This window comes from Salvelinus fontinalis, chromosome 27 (assembly GCF_029448725.1).
Source record: "Salvelinus fontinalis isolate EN_2023a chromosome 27, ASM2944872v1, whole genome shotgun sequence".
Taxonomy (NCBI): Eukaryota; Metazoa; Chordata; class Actinopteri; order Salmoniformes; family Salmonidae; genus Salvelinus; species Salvelinus fontinalis.
The window spans coordinates 12111854-12129555 of record NC_074691.1 but is presented as its reverse complement, the minus strand read 5'-3'; the positions used below and the strand labels follow the sequence as shown (position 1 = coordinate 12129555).

The following is a 17702-nucleotide window of genomic DNA, read 5'->3' as shown; positions in this document are numbered from 1 at the left end:
GGAAGTAAGTCGGGGTCTCAACTTTGTAGATACACTATACAGTATATACAAAAGTATGTGGACACCCCTTCAATTTAGTGGATTTGGCTATTTTAGCCACACCCGTTGCTGACAGGTGTATAAAATTGAGCACACGCAATGCAATCTCCACAGACAAAAATGGCAGTAGAATGGCCTTACTGAAGAGCTCAGTGACTTTCAATGTGGCACCGTCATAGGATGCCACTGTTCAACAAGTCAGTTCGTCAAATTTCTGCCCTGCTAGAGCTGCCCCGGTCAACTGTAAGGGCTGTTACTGTGAAGTGGAAACGTCTAGGAGCAACAACGGCTCAGCCACGAAGTGGTAGGTCACATAAGCTCACAGAACGGGACCGCCAAGTGCTGAAGTGCGTAGCAAGTAAAAATTGCCTGTCCTCGGTTGCAACACTCACTACCGAGTTCCAGGAAGCAATGTCAGCACAATAACTGTTTGTCAGGAGCTTCATGAAATGGGTTTCCATGGCCGAGCATAAGCCTAAGATCGCCATGCGCAATCCCAAGCATCGGCTGGAGTGGTGTGAAGTTCACTGCCATTGGACTCTGGAGCAGTGGAAACGCGTTCTCTGGAGTAATGAATCAGGCTTCACCATCTGGTAGTCCGATGGACAAATCTGGGTTTGACGGATGCCAGGAGAAAGCTACCTGCCCTTATGAATAGTGCTAATTGTAGTTTGGTGGAGGAGGAATAATGATCTGGGAATATTTTTCCTGGTTCGGACTAGGCCGATTAGTTCCAATGCAGGGAAATATTAATGCTACAGCGTTCAATAACATTATAGATGATTCTATTCTTCCTACTTTGGTGAAGGCCCTTTCCTGTTTCAGCATGACAATGCCCCCGTGCACAAAGCGAGGTCCATAGAGAAATCGTTTGTCGAGATCGGTGTGGAATAACTTGACTGGCCTGCACAGAGCCCTGACCTCAACCCCATGGAACACCTTTGGGAAGAATTGGATCGCCAACTGCGGGCCTAATCAGTGCCCGACCTCACTAATGCTGTTGTGGCTTAATGGAAGCAAGTCCCCACATCAATGTTCCAACATCTGGTGGAAAGCCTTCTCAGGAGAGTGGAGGCTGTTATAGCAGCAAAGGGGGACCAACTCCATAATGCCCATGATTTTGGAATGAGATGTTCAACGAGCAGGTGTCCACATACTTTTGGTCATGTAGTGTAGATAGTAAAATACACAACGTGCCATTTCAAAATGTGGTAGTGCATCAGCAGCTATGCCAGTCACTGACAGTCACTCAATTAGCCCATGTCAGCAAACAGTTTATAGATTGCTAGGTAAGTTAGTCTAGCCAGCTATCTAAACCTTGTAGTAATCAAAGCACGTGCCCAGGGGCCCTGACCATTGGCTGTATTGTAAAAATGTATTAAAACAAAAAAGAATGAATGATCAAGAGTTCCAGTTGAACATGAATGGTGCATTGCATCTGAAAGACTGATATCTTGAGTCTTATCTTCTATCAAATGTTTTGCTTCTTAGAAAGTGAATATATTCATCATAATTTTCAAGAGTATAAATAAAATGTCTACTGATAAATGTTTACCTGGCCATAATTGTAAATAAATGAAATACAATATTTTTGGTTATTGAAAATATATTTCACAGCGGTTTAGATGGTATAGTGATTCTCAACACTTGCTTGTTTTGTCACATAAACTGAAATTAGGCTAACTATTAGAATTTTAACAACCAGGAAATGGCAGTGTAAGTGTTGAATCTGTTTCATCAAAATTCATGTCTATCATCTCATGTAACTAATTTACTACAGGAGATGTATTTACCCTGCTCTGACAGACGAGGGTGGAAATTGGTCAGATATTCTCAAAGCCTAGAATCACAAAGTATCAGCAGGTGGCGTCGTTGCATTCTGTAATGAAACTACCCAACTAGCCTGAATAAGTAACTTGGATACATTACACTTTCACTCCACCGGAAACATTGGGCAATCATGTATTTAAGTGTACATGAAACTGACAGCATTTTAAGATTACATTTGAGTTTTTTGTCAAGAAATATAGTTCAACATATTGCATATTTGGCATCATCAGTCTAAATCATGGGGCTAGTTCGACACGAAAGAGTATTTGAACTCGGGAAAACGTCACAACACTGTTTCAGTAATTGAGCACACCGCCATTGGTGTATGTTGGAAGCCCCGCCCATGGAGGCGGTGCCGTAATTGACAGTGAAGGAACTAGCGTAAACATTGGCGTCTGACAGTGCAGCAGTGAGCTGCTGTATCTACGTCTAAAGCGTTGTTTCAGAAGAACAATTCATATTTACTTAAAGTAGCCAACTGCATCACACTGCTTCGAATGGAGACCAGACAACAGGGTGAGTGAGCGTTCAAACTCTCGAAAAATGTATAATAATATGTTACACATTATGGATTTTTGTTGTTGCATTTATTCAATTGTGTATTTAGCCTATTTGTTAATAAGTTGATAGCCTTAACCTTAATAAAACATATAAATAACCTTATTAAGCAGTTAAACTTTAATATTTGATGATAGTCTTGGTAGGTGAAATTAAGTGTAAACTTTTAATAAATTCTACCTCAAAAGACAAAAGTGTATCAATAGAGTAGCCATTTTCGACCAGTTATCACATGACGCATCTACTTAATAGAACACGTGGTTAACGTTTCATTTCTGTCCAATAGAGAGCATTAGTAATGCCATCTTTTTGTAGGCACTAAACTCCGCCATGGTTCGTTGGACAAAGCCTATGGGAAAATTAATGCAGTTTTTGTAAGGTTTTGGGATTAACGCCGAAAATAAGGTCTGTGGTAAACACAGGTTTAGGAGTTCTTATACGTTTTGTTCAATGAGATGTTCTTCATCAGCTAACATCAAATTTTTGAAATTTTGAAGCATTTATGTAATTTAATAAAGCACATAAAGGCTTCCTAATTCATAAAGATCATTTTAACTGACAGATATTGTTATCTCATAGAACAAAATGTATATGATCTCCTAAACCTGTGTTAACCTCAGACCTTATTTTCTACATTTATCCCACAACCCTATTCTTTCCCCATTCATTTTCTCCATAGGAATGGCTGAAAGAACCAGAGGTAACATATTGTAATGAAACAGCAGGGAGCAGGTCTCGAACCCTCGACCTTCTAGCCCGAGGTCCGGCGGCAGTCGATTTCCGAGCTTATAAACCCAGGGACTTTACTATATTTTCCAGTTTTAGGACTACAAGGTGGCGAGCTCGATGTGTAACATCGTTGCAACATGTTAATAAAACATCAAGTTCATGTGGATGTAGTATTACTCTGTCCTTCTGTTAGGTTCAAATGCATTTTGCAAACCATGACTGGCTCAAGGCCACTTATTTTCCCTTCCCACCGTGACCATCTGACCAAATAATTGAAACCTTGTGACCATAGATATTCTGCTTTGGAGAGCCTTTCTTTGTAGTTGGCCCTATTATCCAAAAAGCAAGATGGCTGTCTTAACTTGTGCACACTAGATTATCAGTTGAATACTGGCTATTATAATCAACTTTCTGGTTCAAACAAGGTATAGGCTTTGTTTTTTATCAACCTCAGGTTATCAGGTTACAGTCAGCCTGAATGAACACTGTAACCCACACTATACACCGTGTGTGTGTGTGTGTGTGTGTGTGTGTGTGTGTGTGTGTGTGTGTGTGTGTGTGTGTGTGTGTGTGTGTGTGTGTGTGTGTGTGTGTGTGTGTGGTGTGCGCGCGTTCCTGTGTTTATGTGTAACTTACTATTTTGTATTTCACCCCATTCATTGCCTAATGGACATCAAATGCATCGTCATCAGAGTTGTACTCTAGTGTACTGAGCGACTCTAGTGTACTGAGCGATGGTGCAGGGGAATGGGGTAAGACCTCATATTCAGATGAGTGGGTTATGCCCAGTGGGTTTGAGGTGCATCTGCAACCTGAAGGTGACAGGCCTTTGATCTGTAGACTAGACTACTTCCCCTGTTATTAGTAGTATTACAGTAGTTGTAGTATTTCTGGCCCACATTGGAACAGTAAACCTGTGCAGCATCAATTGCATATTTAGTATACTTTCAGGATTGTAATAGCATGTGCCGATAAATAGAATGATTTGGATTTATATCCATTCATTTGTCTTGATGCTGCACAATTGAACCAGAAAATAGGCTAATGTCTTCTTGATACGTTTCTTGGCCCCATAGATAGATAGACTCCCATTTTAGAATACTCCAGTTCTCTTGCAATCAGTTGCATGCTGTGTTTGAGCTGAATGTTTTAGGTCTTGTGGTGTTTCCAATTACTAAATGTTCCCTGTACGCATAGAACCTCAAAGGATCTGTAAATGAATTGCCTAACAAGGGTCAACTTCATCAGGCAAAGCATGAAACACCTCTGATTTTAAACTTTTTTTTCATCTGCGTATGTGATAGAAATGTTTCGGGACATTTGTTTTACAGCATTTCTTCTCTTGGTATGAACATGTTATAAGCATAGACTATATGTTTAGAACATGTGACCTCCCTGGACAAAGTAGCATAGGCCTATCTATTTTATAAATTATTACTAATTTCATTAAAGGAATGTAATCTTTCCCCCTCGTTTCTGCTACCAAATGAAGAGAGAGGACAAGGACATCTCAGGACAGGAATGCTTGCTTCTCTGTTTAGCTGACTGGCCTTCACAGAAATGTTCATGTGATGTGGAAGTATGCAGTATCCCTGATTCATGTTTAAATATGTCTCTTTATTGTGAGGGAATGAATGAATGAATGATTGACTCACTTTCACCACACTTTGGCCCCTCCACAAATTGGATAAAAACACCCCTGACAGTGTTAATTCAAACGATGAGTTTGAGAGCAACCATTTGATGAAGTTGCAGTCAAAGGACTATCTGAAATGGGATCTTTGACTTCGCTAGATATCGCACTGCTTAATTCTGCCATGGCTGAGGTGAAGGACTTTGGTAAATCTAGTTGGATAATCCGAGGGGAAAATCCCACTGATTACTACAACCAGGCCAGAAATGACGTAACAGGCCAAGATGACGGCCTAAAATGGAAGCAAAAATGGGAACTAATTTCCAGATAACTTAATCTGTTTATTTACTAAATTATACATTTTATTTACCATGGTTATGAGCGATCTCATTATTGATAAGGGGCCTGGGGATCATTCCCAGTAACATTTCCAGTTGTGTTTGCTGCCTGCTGAGTCTGACACACTTTGTTGAGCTTATAGGATTTGTTTCCTCAGTCAGTACAGAATGCAGGTCATTTTACTGCATGAGTCAACTCGTTGAACATCGTTGAGTTAGAGGGGTGATAATAGTACATAATGAGATGAGAGTGCTACTATGTACAAGGCGAGAGAGGATCAGTAAATGTGTCATCAAAATGGAAGACAACCTGTTTTTCTTCTTTGAGAGACACCCACTGTGATGTCATCACTTATAGCCAGATAGTTTACCTTGGATGACGGAGACTAGCACGGCTAGAGCAACCACAGTGTGAAAGGCAGGCCTCTCAGTTCGCATTGAGGTTAATCTCAGGTCTCCACGCAGATGACTGATTTTCGTGTGAACAACCCTAGGCTAGCCATCAATGCTAACGACTGTATCTGTGGATAAGGGTTTTAGAGTAAAACAATGATGCCTTTGAGAACCTAGCATGTGAAAAAGAGAGAGTGTATTTCTCCAGCTCTGGCCCCTGTGCTGCTGGATATGATGAGTGTGAATTGGGTGAGGATGAGTTGTCACGCCACAGTCACTGAGCCGCGGGGCTCCTACTTTCAGGACAATGTTGTGGGCGAGACTCGGCAAATGCCTTCAGACAACCCAGACCAGCTGACCCGGACTCGGAATGTGACAATGCCGTTTTTTTGGATGGGGCCACAGATTATCTGAAATAGATTCCCAAATCAGAGAGAGAAAACGAGGACAGATGTCGTTTTGAGAGTTAATGTAGTGTTACTGAACCCCTACTGATTGTGGTGTGGTTCTGTGTTTACTCCTTGGCCAGAGTCTCTCTCTCTCTCCCTCAGCCATGTATGTGATTGTTAATTGAATCAGACTGAGGCGTGGGAGGGGCGGGGCCGGGGTGAGGTTTAGAGTCATCGGTGTACCAATAATATGATGTTCAGGTGACATGTTGCCACAAAGTCAAAAAGGAAAGTCACGAGCCCATCAACCCACTCTTAATCAAGCCTGCATGGTTTCCTGTTAATGCTCTTTGATATTGATTACCATATAGATTTTTTTAAATGAACCTGAGCCAATGTTAATGTATCGTAGGGACCTCTTTCAGTGCCCCAGGAACAATGCTGATGCATGGAACCTCACATTGGCAACACAAACAACATCACTTTTGTACCCGTGTGTGTATACTGTCTGTGGTCCTCTAAGGTAAAGACAGGGATTGTTTGCTGATTTAAAATGAGTCAGCCCGGTGTTGAAGGATTGAAGTGTCTTAAGGACAACACAAGGATTCAATCAATGATAATGATTAGGCTTGCTCGTCGGCATGGGAAGTTGCTAAGCAACGTACTCTTAACCCATCACAGTGAAAACATAGAAACAGTTGTTCAAACTGAAATAGTCCCATTCTAGAGAAATAGGATGAAGTCGTAGAGTAATTAACTTTTACATCTGAGTCATTTAGCAGACGCTCCTATCCAGAGCGACTTACAATTAGTGCATTCATCTTAAGATAGCCAGGTGAGACAACCACATATCACAATCGTAGTAAGTACATTTTTCCTCAATAAAATAGTTATCAGCACAGTGCTAGTAGGAAAAGACAAGTGCAGGTTATTATTATATATATATTTTTTAAAGTGTGTTCTCATATAACCAAGAGAATGCTATGTTATTGTTGTTTTACTCTTAAAATACGTCTACTATTAGAGTCACTGAGGCCTGGCAAGATGACAATAGAGAAGAGAGTGATGCAGGAGAAGAGTGCTAGAATGTATACTGTGTACATGGTGGGGCTCCAGGCGAAGGGATCCGCTCCAAAGGCTTCTGATGAGAAAGTGATTGGGTTATGTGGCCAAACTGCATCACAAGCTCTGTGCCACGCCACTCCAATCATCTGCTGATGTAATGAGAGGCCAGGCCTCAAAGATGTGACTCCTGCTTGTTTGTTGTCTTCTTTGTCTTGACAAAAACATCCCCTGCCTATGGTCATCTTAGGACGTACATGTTTTGTCATACCCATTTATTATGGTCTAATATACCACGGCTGTTAACCAATCAGCATTCAGGGCTCGAACCACCTAGTTTATAATATGTTATTATGTCCTGGCTTTATGTTGCTGGTGATTGAAATAGTATCAAAAGCTCAGAGCCTTTCACCCAGTTGTATTACTGTAGCCTAGTATAGAATTTAAAGCCAGAGTCTCTTTACTGCACTTATATTATATTATGCAGTTATAAGAGACTAATGGTTGTAGGGACAGACATTTGAAGTTACACAAAATTAGGCAGAAATTGGGTAAAGCTATACTCCCAATTTGAGTTCAAATTCACTTTATTAATGGCTGATCTAATCTGCTGAGGGTACACCATGCCGGGGCTTTGGCCATTACTTCATCAGTCAGATATTGATCAGACACTCAGTTCTTCACATACCAGGAAGTTGTTTGTCTGGTTTAGCTTGTATTGTAACTGGAAACACACGCATGCACGAACACACACATATTGTCATGTAATTAGATCACCATTCGGTTCCATAAGCAATAGATATTCCCCCTAGATATATTTGTTTATATATAAAATCATAAAAGAAAACAATGTAATAAAAAACAATAAACAATAGATTTGTGCTCCTATTAGGTTATACACATTGATTAATGAATGTTTTAAGTAGAGACAGCATACAGAACGGTTACTCTAACAGACAACTGGTGGCCTTGTGGAAGGGGATAAGCATGACTTTTCTTTAGACTATCCAGAATATATCTTAGCTTTACATGTATAAAAATCAACAGAGGATTGGAAATGGGAGCTCTAGTGTAGATAATTACAGTCAGTGTCTCTAAAGGGGGTTGTTAGACGTGTGGTGGGGTCATAATGGGAATATTGCCATTGTCACAGTGATGGAGGGTGGCGTTCAGGTTAATTCTGGCCGTACTGTGGCCGTGTTACGATGGCAACAGATTGGGGGGTATGTCTTGCCGTAGCCTGAATCATCTCTTCGAGTTAGACGATTTGAATGGGTGCCCGAGTTTCTTTGTTATTTGCAAAAACATGCAAATTGTCTCTCCACTATACAATGAGTGTACAAAACATTAGGAACAGCTCCTCTTTCCATGACAGACTGACCAGGGGGCAGGTATAATCCCTTATTGATGTCACTTGTTAAATCCACTTCAATCAGTGTCGATGAAGGGGAGGAGACAAGTTAAAGAAGGATTTGTAAGCTTTGAGACATGGATTGTGTATGTGTGCCATTCAGAGGGTGAATGGGCAAGACACCATATTTAAGTGCCTTTGAACAGGGTATGGTAGTATGTGCCAGGTGCACCGGTTTGAGTGTGTCAAGAACTGCAGAGCTGCTGGGTTTTTCACACTTAACAGTTTCCCGTTTTTAATTAAGAATGGTCCACCACCCAAACGACATCCAGCCTACTTAACACAACCGTTGGAAGCAATGGAGTCAACATGGGCCAACATCCATGTGTAAACCTTTCGAGACCATGCCCGACAAATGTAGGTTTTTCTGAGGGCAAAAGGGGGTGCAACTCAATCTTAGGAAAATGTTTGTACACTCAGTGTATGTACAGTACCAGTCAAACATTTGGACACACCTACTCATTCAAGGTTTTTTATAATTTATTTTTTATTATTTTCTACATTGTAGAATAATAGTGAAGACATCAAAACTATGAAATAACACATATGGAATCATGTAGTAACCAAAAAAAAGTGTTAAACAAATCAAAATATATTTTATATTTGAGATTCTTCCATGTAGCCACCCTTTGCCTTGATGCCAGCTTTGCACACTCTTGGTATTCTTTCAACCAGCTTCACCTGGAATGCTTTTCCAACAGTCTTGAAGGAGTTCCCACATATGCTGAGCACTTGTTGGCTGCTTTTCCTTCACTCTGCGGTCCAACTCATCCCAAACCATCCCAATTGGGTTGAGGTCGGGTGATTGTGGAGGCCAGGTCATCTGATGCAGCACTCCACCACTCTCCTTCTTGATCAAATAGCCCATACACAGCCTGGAGGTGTGTTGGGTCATTGTCTTGTTGAAAAACAAATGGGATGGCGTATCGCTGCAGAATGCTGTGTTAACCATGCTGGTTAAGTGTGCATTGAATTCTAAATAAATCACAGACAGTCACCAGCAAAGCACCATCACACCTCCTCCTCCATGCTTCACGGTGGGAGCCACACATGCGGAGATCATCCGTTGACCTACTCTGCGTCTCACAAATACACGGCGGTTGGAACCAAATATCTCAAATTTGGACTCATCAGACCAAAGGACATATTTCCACTGGTCTAATGTCCTTTGCTCGTGTTTCTTGACCCAAGCAAGTCTCTTCTTCTTATTGGTGTCCTTTTAGTATTGGTTTCTTTGCAGGAATTCGACCATGAAGGCCTGATTCACGCAGTCTCCTCTGAGCAGTTGATGTTGAGATGTGTCTGTTACTTGAACTCTGTGAAGCATTTATTTGGGCTGCAATTTCTGAGGCTGGTAACTCTAATGAACGTATCCTATGCAGCAGAGGTAACTCTGTGTCTTCCTTTCCTGTGGCGGTCCTCATGAGAGCCAGTTTCATCAGAGTGCTTGATGGTTTTTGCGACTGCTCTTGAAGAAGCTTTCAAAGGTGTCTTCAAGTAATGATGGACTGTCATTTCTCTTTGCTTATTTGAGCAGTTCTTGCCATAATATGGACTTGGTCTTTTACCAAATAGGACTATCTTCTGTATACCCCCCTACCTTGTCACAGCACAACTGATTGGCTCAAATGCATTAAGTAGGAAATAAATTCCTCAAATTAACTTTTAACATGTCACACCTGTTAATTTAAATGCATTCCAGGTGACTACCTCATGAAGCTGATGGAGAGAATGGTTACTACATGATTCCATATGTGTTATTTCATAGTTTTGATTTCTTCAGTATTATTCTATAATGTAAAAAATAAAGAATAACCCTTGAATGAGTGGTACTGTAAGTCTGAAGTGTTCTAACTTTTGGGGGTTGTTTTGTGTTTAATCGTCTATCTCTCCTCAGGTTTGCTGGACCCAGAGCCTCTAACAGAAGTAGATGAAGAAATGGTGTCAGAAGTGGACCTCTACAACACTGTGACCGATGAGGAGAGGGAGGAAATATTGAGTGAACTCACTAAGGTAGTCCCTCTTATCAGCACTTTTCACCGCTCTGTTTTTCAATGTTTAGCTTGGTTTGTTGATCGAGTTGGATTCAGGAAGGGCTGTCTTGGAGATAGACAGATTCTGTTCAACCTTAGAGGGGAGAGATGGTTAAGAAGTTGGTACACTGATGTATCTCACATAGGCAAACTGTGTTGGACCATGGGAGCGAGATATTAACTGGAAATAGGAGCGGAAGTAGAGGGCATTATGAGTTATGTCAATCTTGGCAGCTCTTACAGCAGAGTTTTTTTGCATATTATGAGTCAGCATCAATTGGGATTTGGGTTTACAGTTGTTACTCCTATTCACTGTTGTTTCCCCTGGTGTTGACCTCAGGCCAAATACACTATACTGTGTTATAAGGAAGAGCCAGTGTTCTGTACTTCAGTTCCCTCAATTTACCACTATATTATTATTATTATTATTATTATTATAGTTACCAACACGTATATGCAGCTGAAATTGCCTTTTGTAGCCATTTGTAGCATAGTAAGCTTCATCCAAGAAATCTACTTTATTTGCTGATAAGGACTGGGATATAACACATTTTGTTCATGTGTTACCTTATTTGCTTTATAGCGAATTCATTTGGAATGCTTAAGCTCTAAGGGAAATTAGCATCACTCTCTTACTCTATATGTCTTATGTCTCTCTCTCTCTCTCTCTCTGTTTATCCCTCTCTCTCTGTTTATCCCTCTAGTTAGAGGAAGAAATCTCCACCCTGAGGCAAGTGTTGGCCTCCAAAGAGAAACACCACTCAGACCTCAAAGCCAAACTGGGGATAACACCACTCAGTGAGCTCAAACAGAACTTCAACAGGAGCTGGTACGACATGCAGACTTCCACTGCGTGAGTACCCAACATCGTTCAGTGTGTGTATTACGCTTGAGTGGTAGGTATCAAATATGTTACACGCCGGTGTGCATGAAGCCAGGGGGAGGGGGATTCTAAACTAGACTCCTATTGTTGCCATTCAAAGGCCGTCACAGAGAAAGTGCATACGTTTGGCATTTGGGAAGGAAAGAGAGAAATAGCACTCGCGCCCTCGAGATGTTTTGCTCCTGTCACCAGAGATTGCCTTTATGGGCGTCACAGAGTGATGAATGTATGGATCCGGTCTGATCAGGCTCATTGAGGCAGATAATGACAGGGTGCAAGCAGCCTAATGGTGATGTGACATCTAAAGCAGCACTGTGCTACCTGACTGGCTGCCTGGCCCAGGACACATCTATCCACGGGAGCCAGCCAGTAAAAGCAAACAGCAGCTTCAGGCTCATATAGGTCAGTACTGTATATATAGCCATTTTCAGTGAACAGCTATACAATAGGCCTAGATTTCAGTCCTCCGTCTGTGTCTGCAGAGTGGCCTTGTATGTCCCTAGTTATTCAGTTACCAGAGTCACGCTTTAACTAGGCACTGAAATGGGCAGAGCACCCTTCTCCAATCACCGTTACCATGGTGAGGGGGAACTGCAAACCGCTAGGGTCAAGCAGATCTGGTGGTGCTGAGAGATCATTGGCTGGAGGGAGAGGAGAGGAATGGGCCTCCACTGTGTAAATGCCACGACACACCTCCTCAATCTCCAGTCTCAACACCAATGCATAACCAAGGCAACAGGGCCAAGTGTAAAGGAGGTCAGCAACTCCGTCATAATGGCCGAGCTGTATCTATTGTCAGTGTGGTTTGTTGTTGGCATCAGTTGATGTTGGGTGACAATATTTATCTTTCTCTCCCAGGCTTCTTCTCTCTTTTCTTTTCCCTCTCCTCTCTCTCTCTCTCTCTCTAGTCTTTCTCGCTTCAGGCGCCACACTAGTTAGACTCAGTACCTAAGTGAGCTGGAGGACCACATTCTTCTCAGAATTACCTCCCACAGCAAAGGCGTTAGCCAGATTAACGCATTGCACTTAATGCATCTCACAAATGCAGTAAGCTCTTTGTCTTGAAATAGCAGGACTCAAATCCGATAAGGTGATGGCATGGGCTGGTGCTCAGGGAAGTGCAGGAGTTTCTTAGGTTTCCATGCAGTCTGTGTGTAATGCACTGAGAGGTAATCGGGCTCTAGGGGCTGGGGATGTGAGAGGTTGGAAGCCAGGCACTCTGCAGACTACCAGGCTTTTAGAACTAGAAAATAAAAAGGAAAATCAATGGCTTTTCTTTGTAGGCCAGTGCCCTAACAGTGGTATAAGCTGTACAAATAATCAAAGCGATGCGCTCCTCTGTTTCCTCTGCAGCATCAATAGGAGTTAAAACATGGGGAAACACTGAGTCTTTGTTATCTGTGCCATGCTCCCCTCATCCTGTTTTTATAGATGTATGAATCCCTGACTGATTGTGATACTGAGCTGGAGTATCAGTTACACCCTGACTCTGACTATGAAACTAATCTGTGTGTGTGGAGTGAACAGTGCTCCGGAGAGGGACAAGAAGAAAATAGGAGTGGCTGTCCTGTGGTATCCTGTCCTGTCTGTTTTGATAATCACTGTCTTGTCTTTTCATTTGTCCAGGTACAAAAAGACGTCAGAGACGTTGAGCACGGCAGGGCAGAAGACATCAGCAGCTTTCACCACATTGGGAACAGCCATCAGCAGGAAGTTTGGGGATATGAGGTACGGTGTCACTGGTGCCTATAGCAACCACACAACATATTTCATATCCAATCAACTGAAGCCTTACACTACGACTACATCTTTTAGCCTACAGCTATTGAGACAGAATACAAGGTGGCCTCCAGTCAGAATGACCACCCTCCTCCCTCATCTCCACTTTTCTGCAGCCAGTCTGTCGTGTGCCCAATCCTAATTGTTGCTGGGGTTGACCCAGACAGTCTGTTGCAGGGGGCATGTTTGTGTTGCATAAGCCCGGAGTAAGCAGCTTTCTGCAGGCCAGATTGGATGCAGGCCTGGGGTGGAGTGGGGGGGAGGATCAGTAACCCTCTGGGTGTCTGCTGACCACTCTCTGCCCTGAAGACCCAGAGTTCTGACTGGGCAGGGTGGCACAATAGAGATCTATTGCTGGCCTGTATGCTGGCTTTGCAGGGGCACACTCAGCCACTGGGGAGCTATCATATCATAGACAGCTGGCACTAGTAATGCAATAGTGTCACTAGTAATGCAATACTCAGACTAGCCATGACAAAGAAAAACTGTGATTTACTGTTATGCCTGTCCATGTCATTTAGTGTGTGTTGTAGACGTGTCAGAGTCTTTGTTTTGTTATTTTAATGTTGTCATCATTATTGCATGATAATAACAAAAGACTCACCACCGCAGGTTTTTAATAGTGTATTAACCAACCAATGTTATGTATAAAATCATGTTGAACAGTAATCAGTCATGTTGAACGGCAATACATAAAATATATATATTATTTTATGTATTGCAGCATGTTTGGCCTTGAGTTAATGTATCCCAGAAGGTATGCCACCTAGTGTGCATGTGTGTGTGCATGCAAATGAGTTTGTCCCTGTGTTGACTATTCGTGTGAATTGAAAATACAGTGGAACACGTTATTTTCATAAACCCTGTTCACTATGTTGCCCAGTGAAATTTAAAAAAAAAAGTGTGCCCTGGCTGACTTTATTGGTTGAAATATGCTAAACCAAATATTTAGCTATGTGGAACCATGGAGAGCAAGGTACAGTATGTTGCCTGGGGGTGAAGTTTTCTGTGGCCTTTACTTGGGTGACTCCCTTACACTACAGACTGCATGTTGTTTGAATTCTAATGCATAGTGTATACAGTACTGTAAGGATACAGTATATGGCATGATAACCAGAACTTTGATGATTTAATGATTGGTTAACTGTGTGCTTGAAGTGTGCGCGCACTGGATCTTTGAATTTGGCTTTTCTTGAAAAGAAGTTTAACTTAACTCTGCCGTGATTCCAAAATGAAGTAGCCTACTGTAAAGTGTTGGTAGGACACTCGATACTGTCAGGACAAATGTCTTAAATGTGTTTGATTCTTCATCTTTTTCTATGCATCCAAAGATCAAATTCACTTGGGTAAGAAATTGTGTTTTAGTGTTATTGGTTGTATTATACTTCTGATTTAGAGTCAGATATACGTGTTTGCAGTGACTGCACTGAAACTAGTCAGAAAACCGACAAAGGCCATTGTTTACGTAAATATGAGTGTGATTAAGATCTAATGGTAAGAAGGTGACTACCAACTGAATGGGATCAATTCCAGGGATCCCTTGATTTGATTAGTCAGACACACAGTTAGTTCCAGTGCAGTCACATTATAACATACAGTGGATGTGTATACACATAAACCTCATAGTGAACTCCTCAGATCTGTAGCAAACTGACCAGTAGACATGCATGACATTGACTGTTGTTGACCATAGCATGTTTTACTTGTGGGTCGTTCAGTATAGTTACAGTTTAGATCATTTGTCTTTCTCTTTTGTACCTTCTGTAGCTGTAGCATTACTAGTGCTCTGTAGAAGTTGTTAGTCATATACATATGAATGAGTCATCACTTTAGGCGATACGGCATGACAAAGTTGTCTAAGAACATATATCATATTGCAATATAAGCCATTAGATTCCTCTAAAATATCTATATATTTTTTTTTTAAGGCAATCAGATGATGGGTAAATCTACATTATATAAATGCCTAGAAAGTTGCCCTGCTGAATTACTGTAGACTAGAGGGAGTGCTTGCTGTGTGTGTGTGTGTGCGTGTGATTTCCGCCTTCTGTAAATTCATGTTAATGATTTAACTCCTCTCTTACCTGGGCCATGCTCTCTTGGGACAGCTACTCTATCCGCCACTCAATGAGCATGCCCGTTATGAGGTAATTGTGTGTAGCCTACTTTGTGTGTAGTGATAGACTTAATCCTCCACTAGATCCTCATCCTTAGCCACCCACCCATTCTCGTTGTCTTAAGGCTGAGCGTTTGTAAGCATTGTGAGTACAATTGGTATTGGTTCAGAATTTATAGGTGAAACAGGCTTGCATTGTAACATTGGCACATCCTGCTGAAATCATCAGGAGAAGATTAATACATTTCTAGCTATCTGACCTGTTTATCCAAAGATAAACGTGTGGAATCGTAACACTAGAAAAAGTGACCTTTCTATAACACTGAGCATACAGGACTTCTCCCAGTGTTTTGTTAACAGAGCACTGTAAGTAACGGTAGCTTTAGCAGAGCACTGTAAATACAGGCAGCTTTAACAGAGCACTGTAAATACAGGAAGCTTTAATAAGTGTACACAAAAGTACAGGTACAGTATGGTGGCTCAGATAGATATAAACATACATGTTGTATACTAAAGTAATAGTATTGCATGAAACTGAACTGATTTTCATCCCATTAGGAACTCGCCCAGTTTCAAGTCCTTTGAGGAGAAGGTTGAAAGCACCGTTTCCAACATAAAGGTAATGTGAAACATAACACATGTTGCTGTCAAAGCAATGACAGAGATTTACGTAATGTTGAAGTAAGGCCGGGATTCAATCCGAGCGTGCTTTGTCCGCAATGTGCATATTAAAGGCAATGTTCTCGGGTTTGCAGAGAACACATTCACGGTAAACGCTGCATGTCTCGGCTCAATCTGAATTTACCTTTAAATGGCGCCATTGCGGACAAAGAACAATCGGATTGAATCCCGGCCTAAGTAAACTCAATATAAGGGAGTAAACATTATGGAGGTCTTTCTTGTTAAGCTTCACTTCCTTTAGCTCAGGAAAACGTTTGGCTATTTTTACAGCTCAGCTAATTGAGGTTAAACACTACCCTCAGGAGAACAATTGCTCCACTTTGAATGTGCGCATTTGAGCCTGATGTCGTAATCTCTGGTGTTTCTAACAACCCTGCTGAAAGTTCAAACAGATTCTCGACAATAGCCTATATTAAAATGTTGTTTTGTGTGTGCGTTTGTGTGCCTATGCATTTCTGTGGTTGTTTTGGGATTTGGAGCAGACCAAGGTAGGAAGCCAAGGAGGTGGAGGGAGTTTTGAGGAGGTGCTGTCTTCAGCCGCCCACGCCAGTGCCCAAGAAACACCCAGCAACAACCTGTCTGAGAGCAGTGATCATGAGCGGACCTGCTAGACCAGAGCGTGAAACAACCTCCCCAGACCAGGATTAGCACTCTACTGCCCCTCACTGGCCCAGAGGCCACATTACATTACCTGACGAGGAGAGCATGACAAACAGTAGGCCTATCTATCCAAAGCCACATCAAGTACCAACACAAATGTGTATTATCTAATGGCTTCTTAGCCTTTGTGTTTCCAATCTGTAAAGCACTCCTGCCCTTGATATTTTATTACTATGAATACAGCTATTACCTTTTGTATTTAAATAAAAAATAAATGTGTTCCGTTTATATCAATGTATTTGATAAACAAAAAGTAGTGACTTTCTTCCCAATACTAAAACAACATTTTCATGATGATGCCTACTTTCCAAGAGTAGACAGTCACATAATACTATTGGGGGAGGGAATTGTATTTGAAACTAATACTTGAAATTGCATGTACTGGATTTGTAGGCCTATACTGCACTGTAAATGGGGACCAAAGTAAGGTCTCGTGCTGAAAATCTACTGAATACACTGGCATCCCAATGAATCACACTAATATCTCCTTTATTCCAACCGTGCACTGTTTGCACTTGAGCCTTGATCGGGTCTCCTAAATCAGGACCTAAATTATACTTATTATCACAGCAGTCAGGCAGTGTCGATGCTTTGACACACTGTGGGATTAAATGTCTATTTTTAAATGTGTTTATTTCTTCTGTTTATTACTGCTAATCTTCAATAATGGACCAAACAGCTGGTTTTGTATTTACAGAATTAACTTCTGTCATATGATTTTCTCCTCGTGTTTATTGTTCAAGTTGATTTTTCTTGGTTGCTGTGGTTTTTAACTTAATTGTGACTAGACGTTTGTCAGACATTTAGGTGATAATGTTTTCAGACATTTTGACTACGTTTTGTCAACAGCAGAGGTGCCCTCCTGAATGTGACTGTTGTAATACCCAAAGTTAATAACAGTTGTTATAGTCCCTGTGCAGTCCTGTGTAGCTCGGTAGGTAGAGCATGGCGGTTGCAATGCCAGTGTTGTGGGTTGGATTCTCACGGGGGACTAGTATGTGGGGGGGAGTATGAAAATGTAGGCATTCACTACTGTAAGTATGACTTAAATGTAGTCTAGCAACTTCTGCTTTTTTTTAAAACAAAACTGTATCCCAGAAAGATTATAACACACTATGAATAAACTGTTTTTTGCAGTATCATTATTAAACAATTTGTTGCAAACCAA

The 17702-nt window shown here is 41.5% G+C and overlaps 1 protein-coding gene across 14 annotated transcripts; it reads left to right on the top strand.

Annotated features, from left to right (window-relative positions):
- The first annotated feature begins 2232 nt into the window (after positions 1-2232).
- Positions 2233-17702, top strand: LOC129825056 (tumor protein D53 homolog). Of its 14 annotated transcripts, none has more exons than XM_055884779.1 (11): positions 2233-2385; positions 3849-3908; positions 4649-4676; positions 10281-10395; positions 11120-11268; positions 12925-13026; positions 14409-14423; positions 15006-15020; positions 15186-15224; positions 15752-15812; positions 16354-17702. In XM_055884779.1, exons 1-11 carry the CDS (start codon positions 2367-2369, stop codon positions 16483-16485), a joined length of 735 nt encoding a protein of 244 aa, XP_055740754.1. In that variant the 5' UTR covers positions 2233-2366; the 3' UTR covers positions 16486-17702. The 14 variants fall into 14 exon arrangements, with proteins under 14 accessions (XP_055740754.1, XP_055740755.1, XP_055740756.1 ...); XM_055884780.1 differs by having other exon boundaries at positions 2234-2385; positions 16357-17702; XM_055884781.1 differs by lacking the exon at positions 15006-15020 and having other exon boundaries at positions 2234-2385.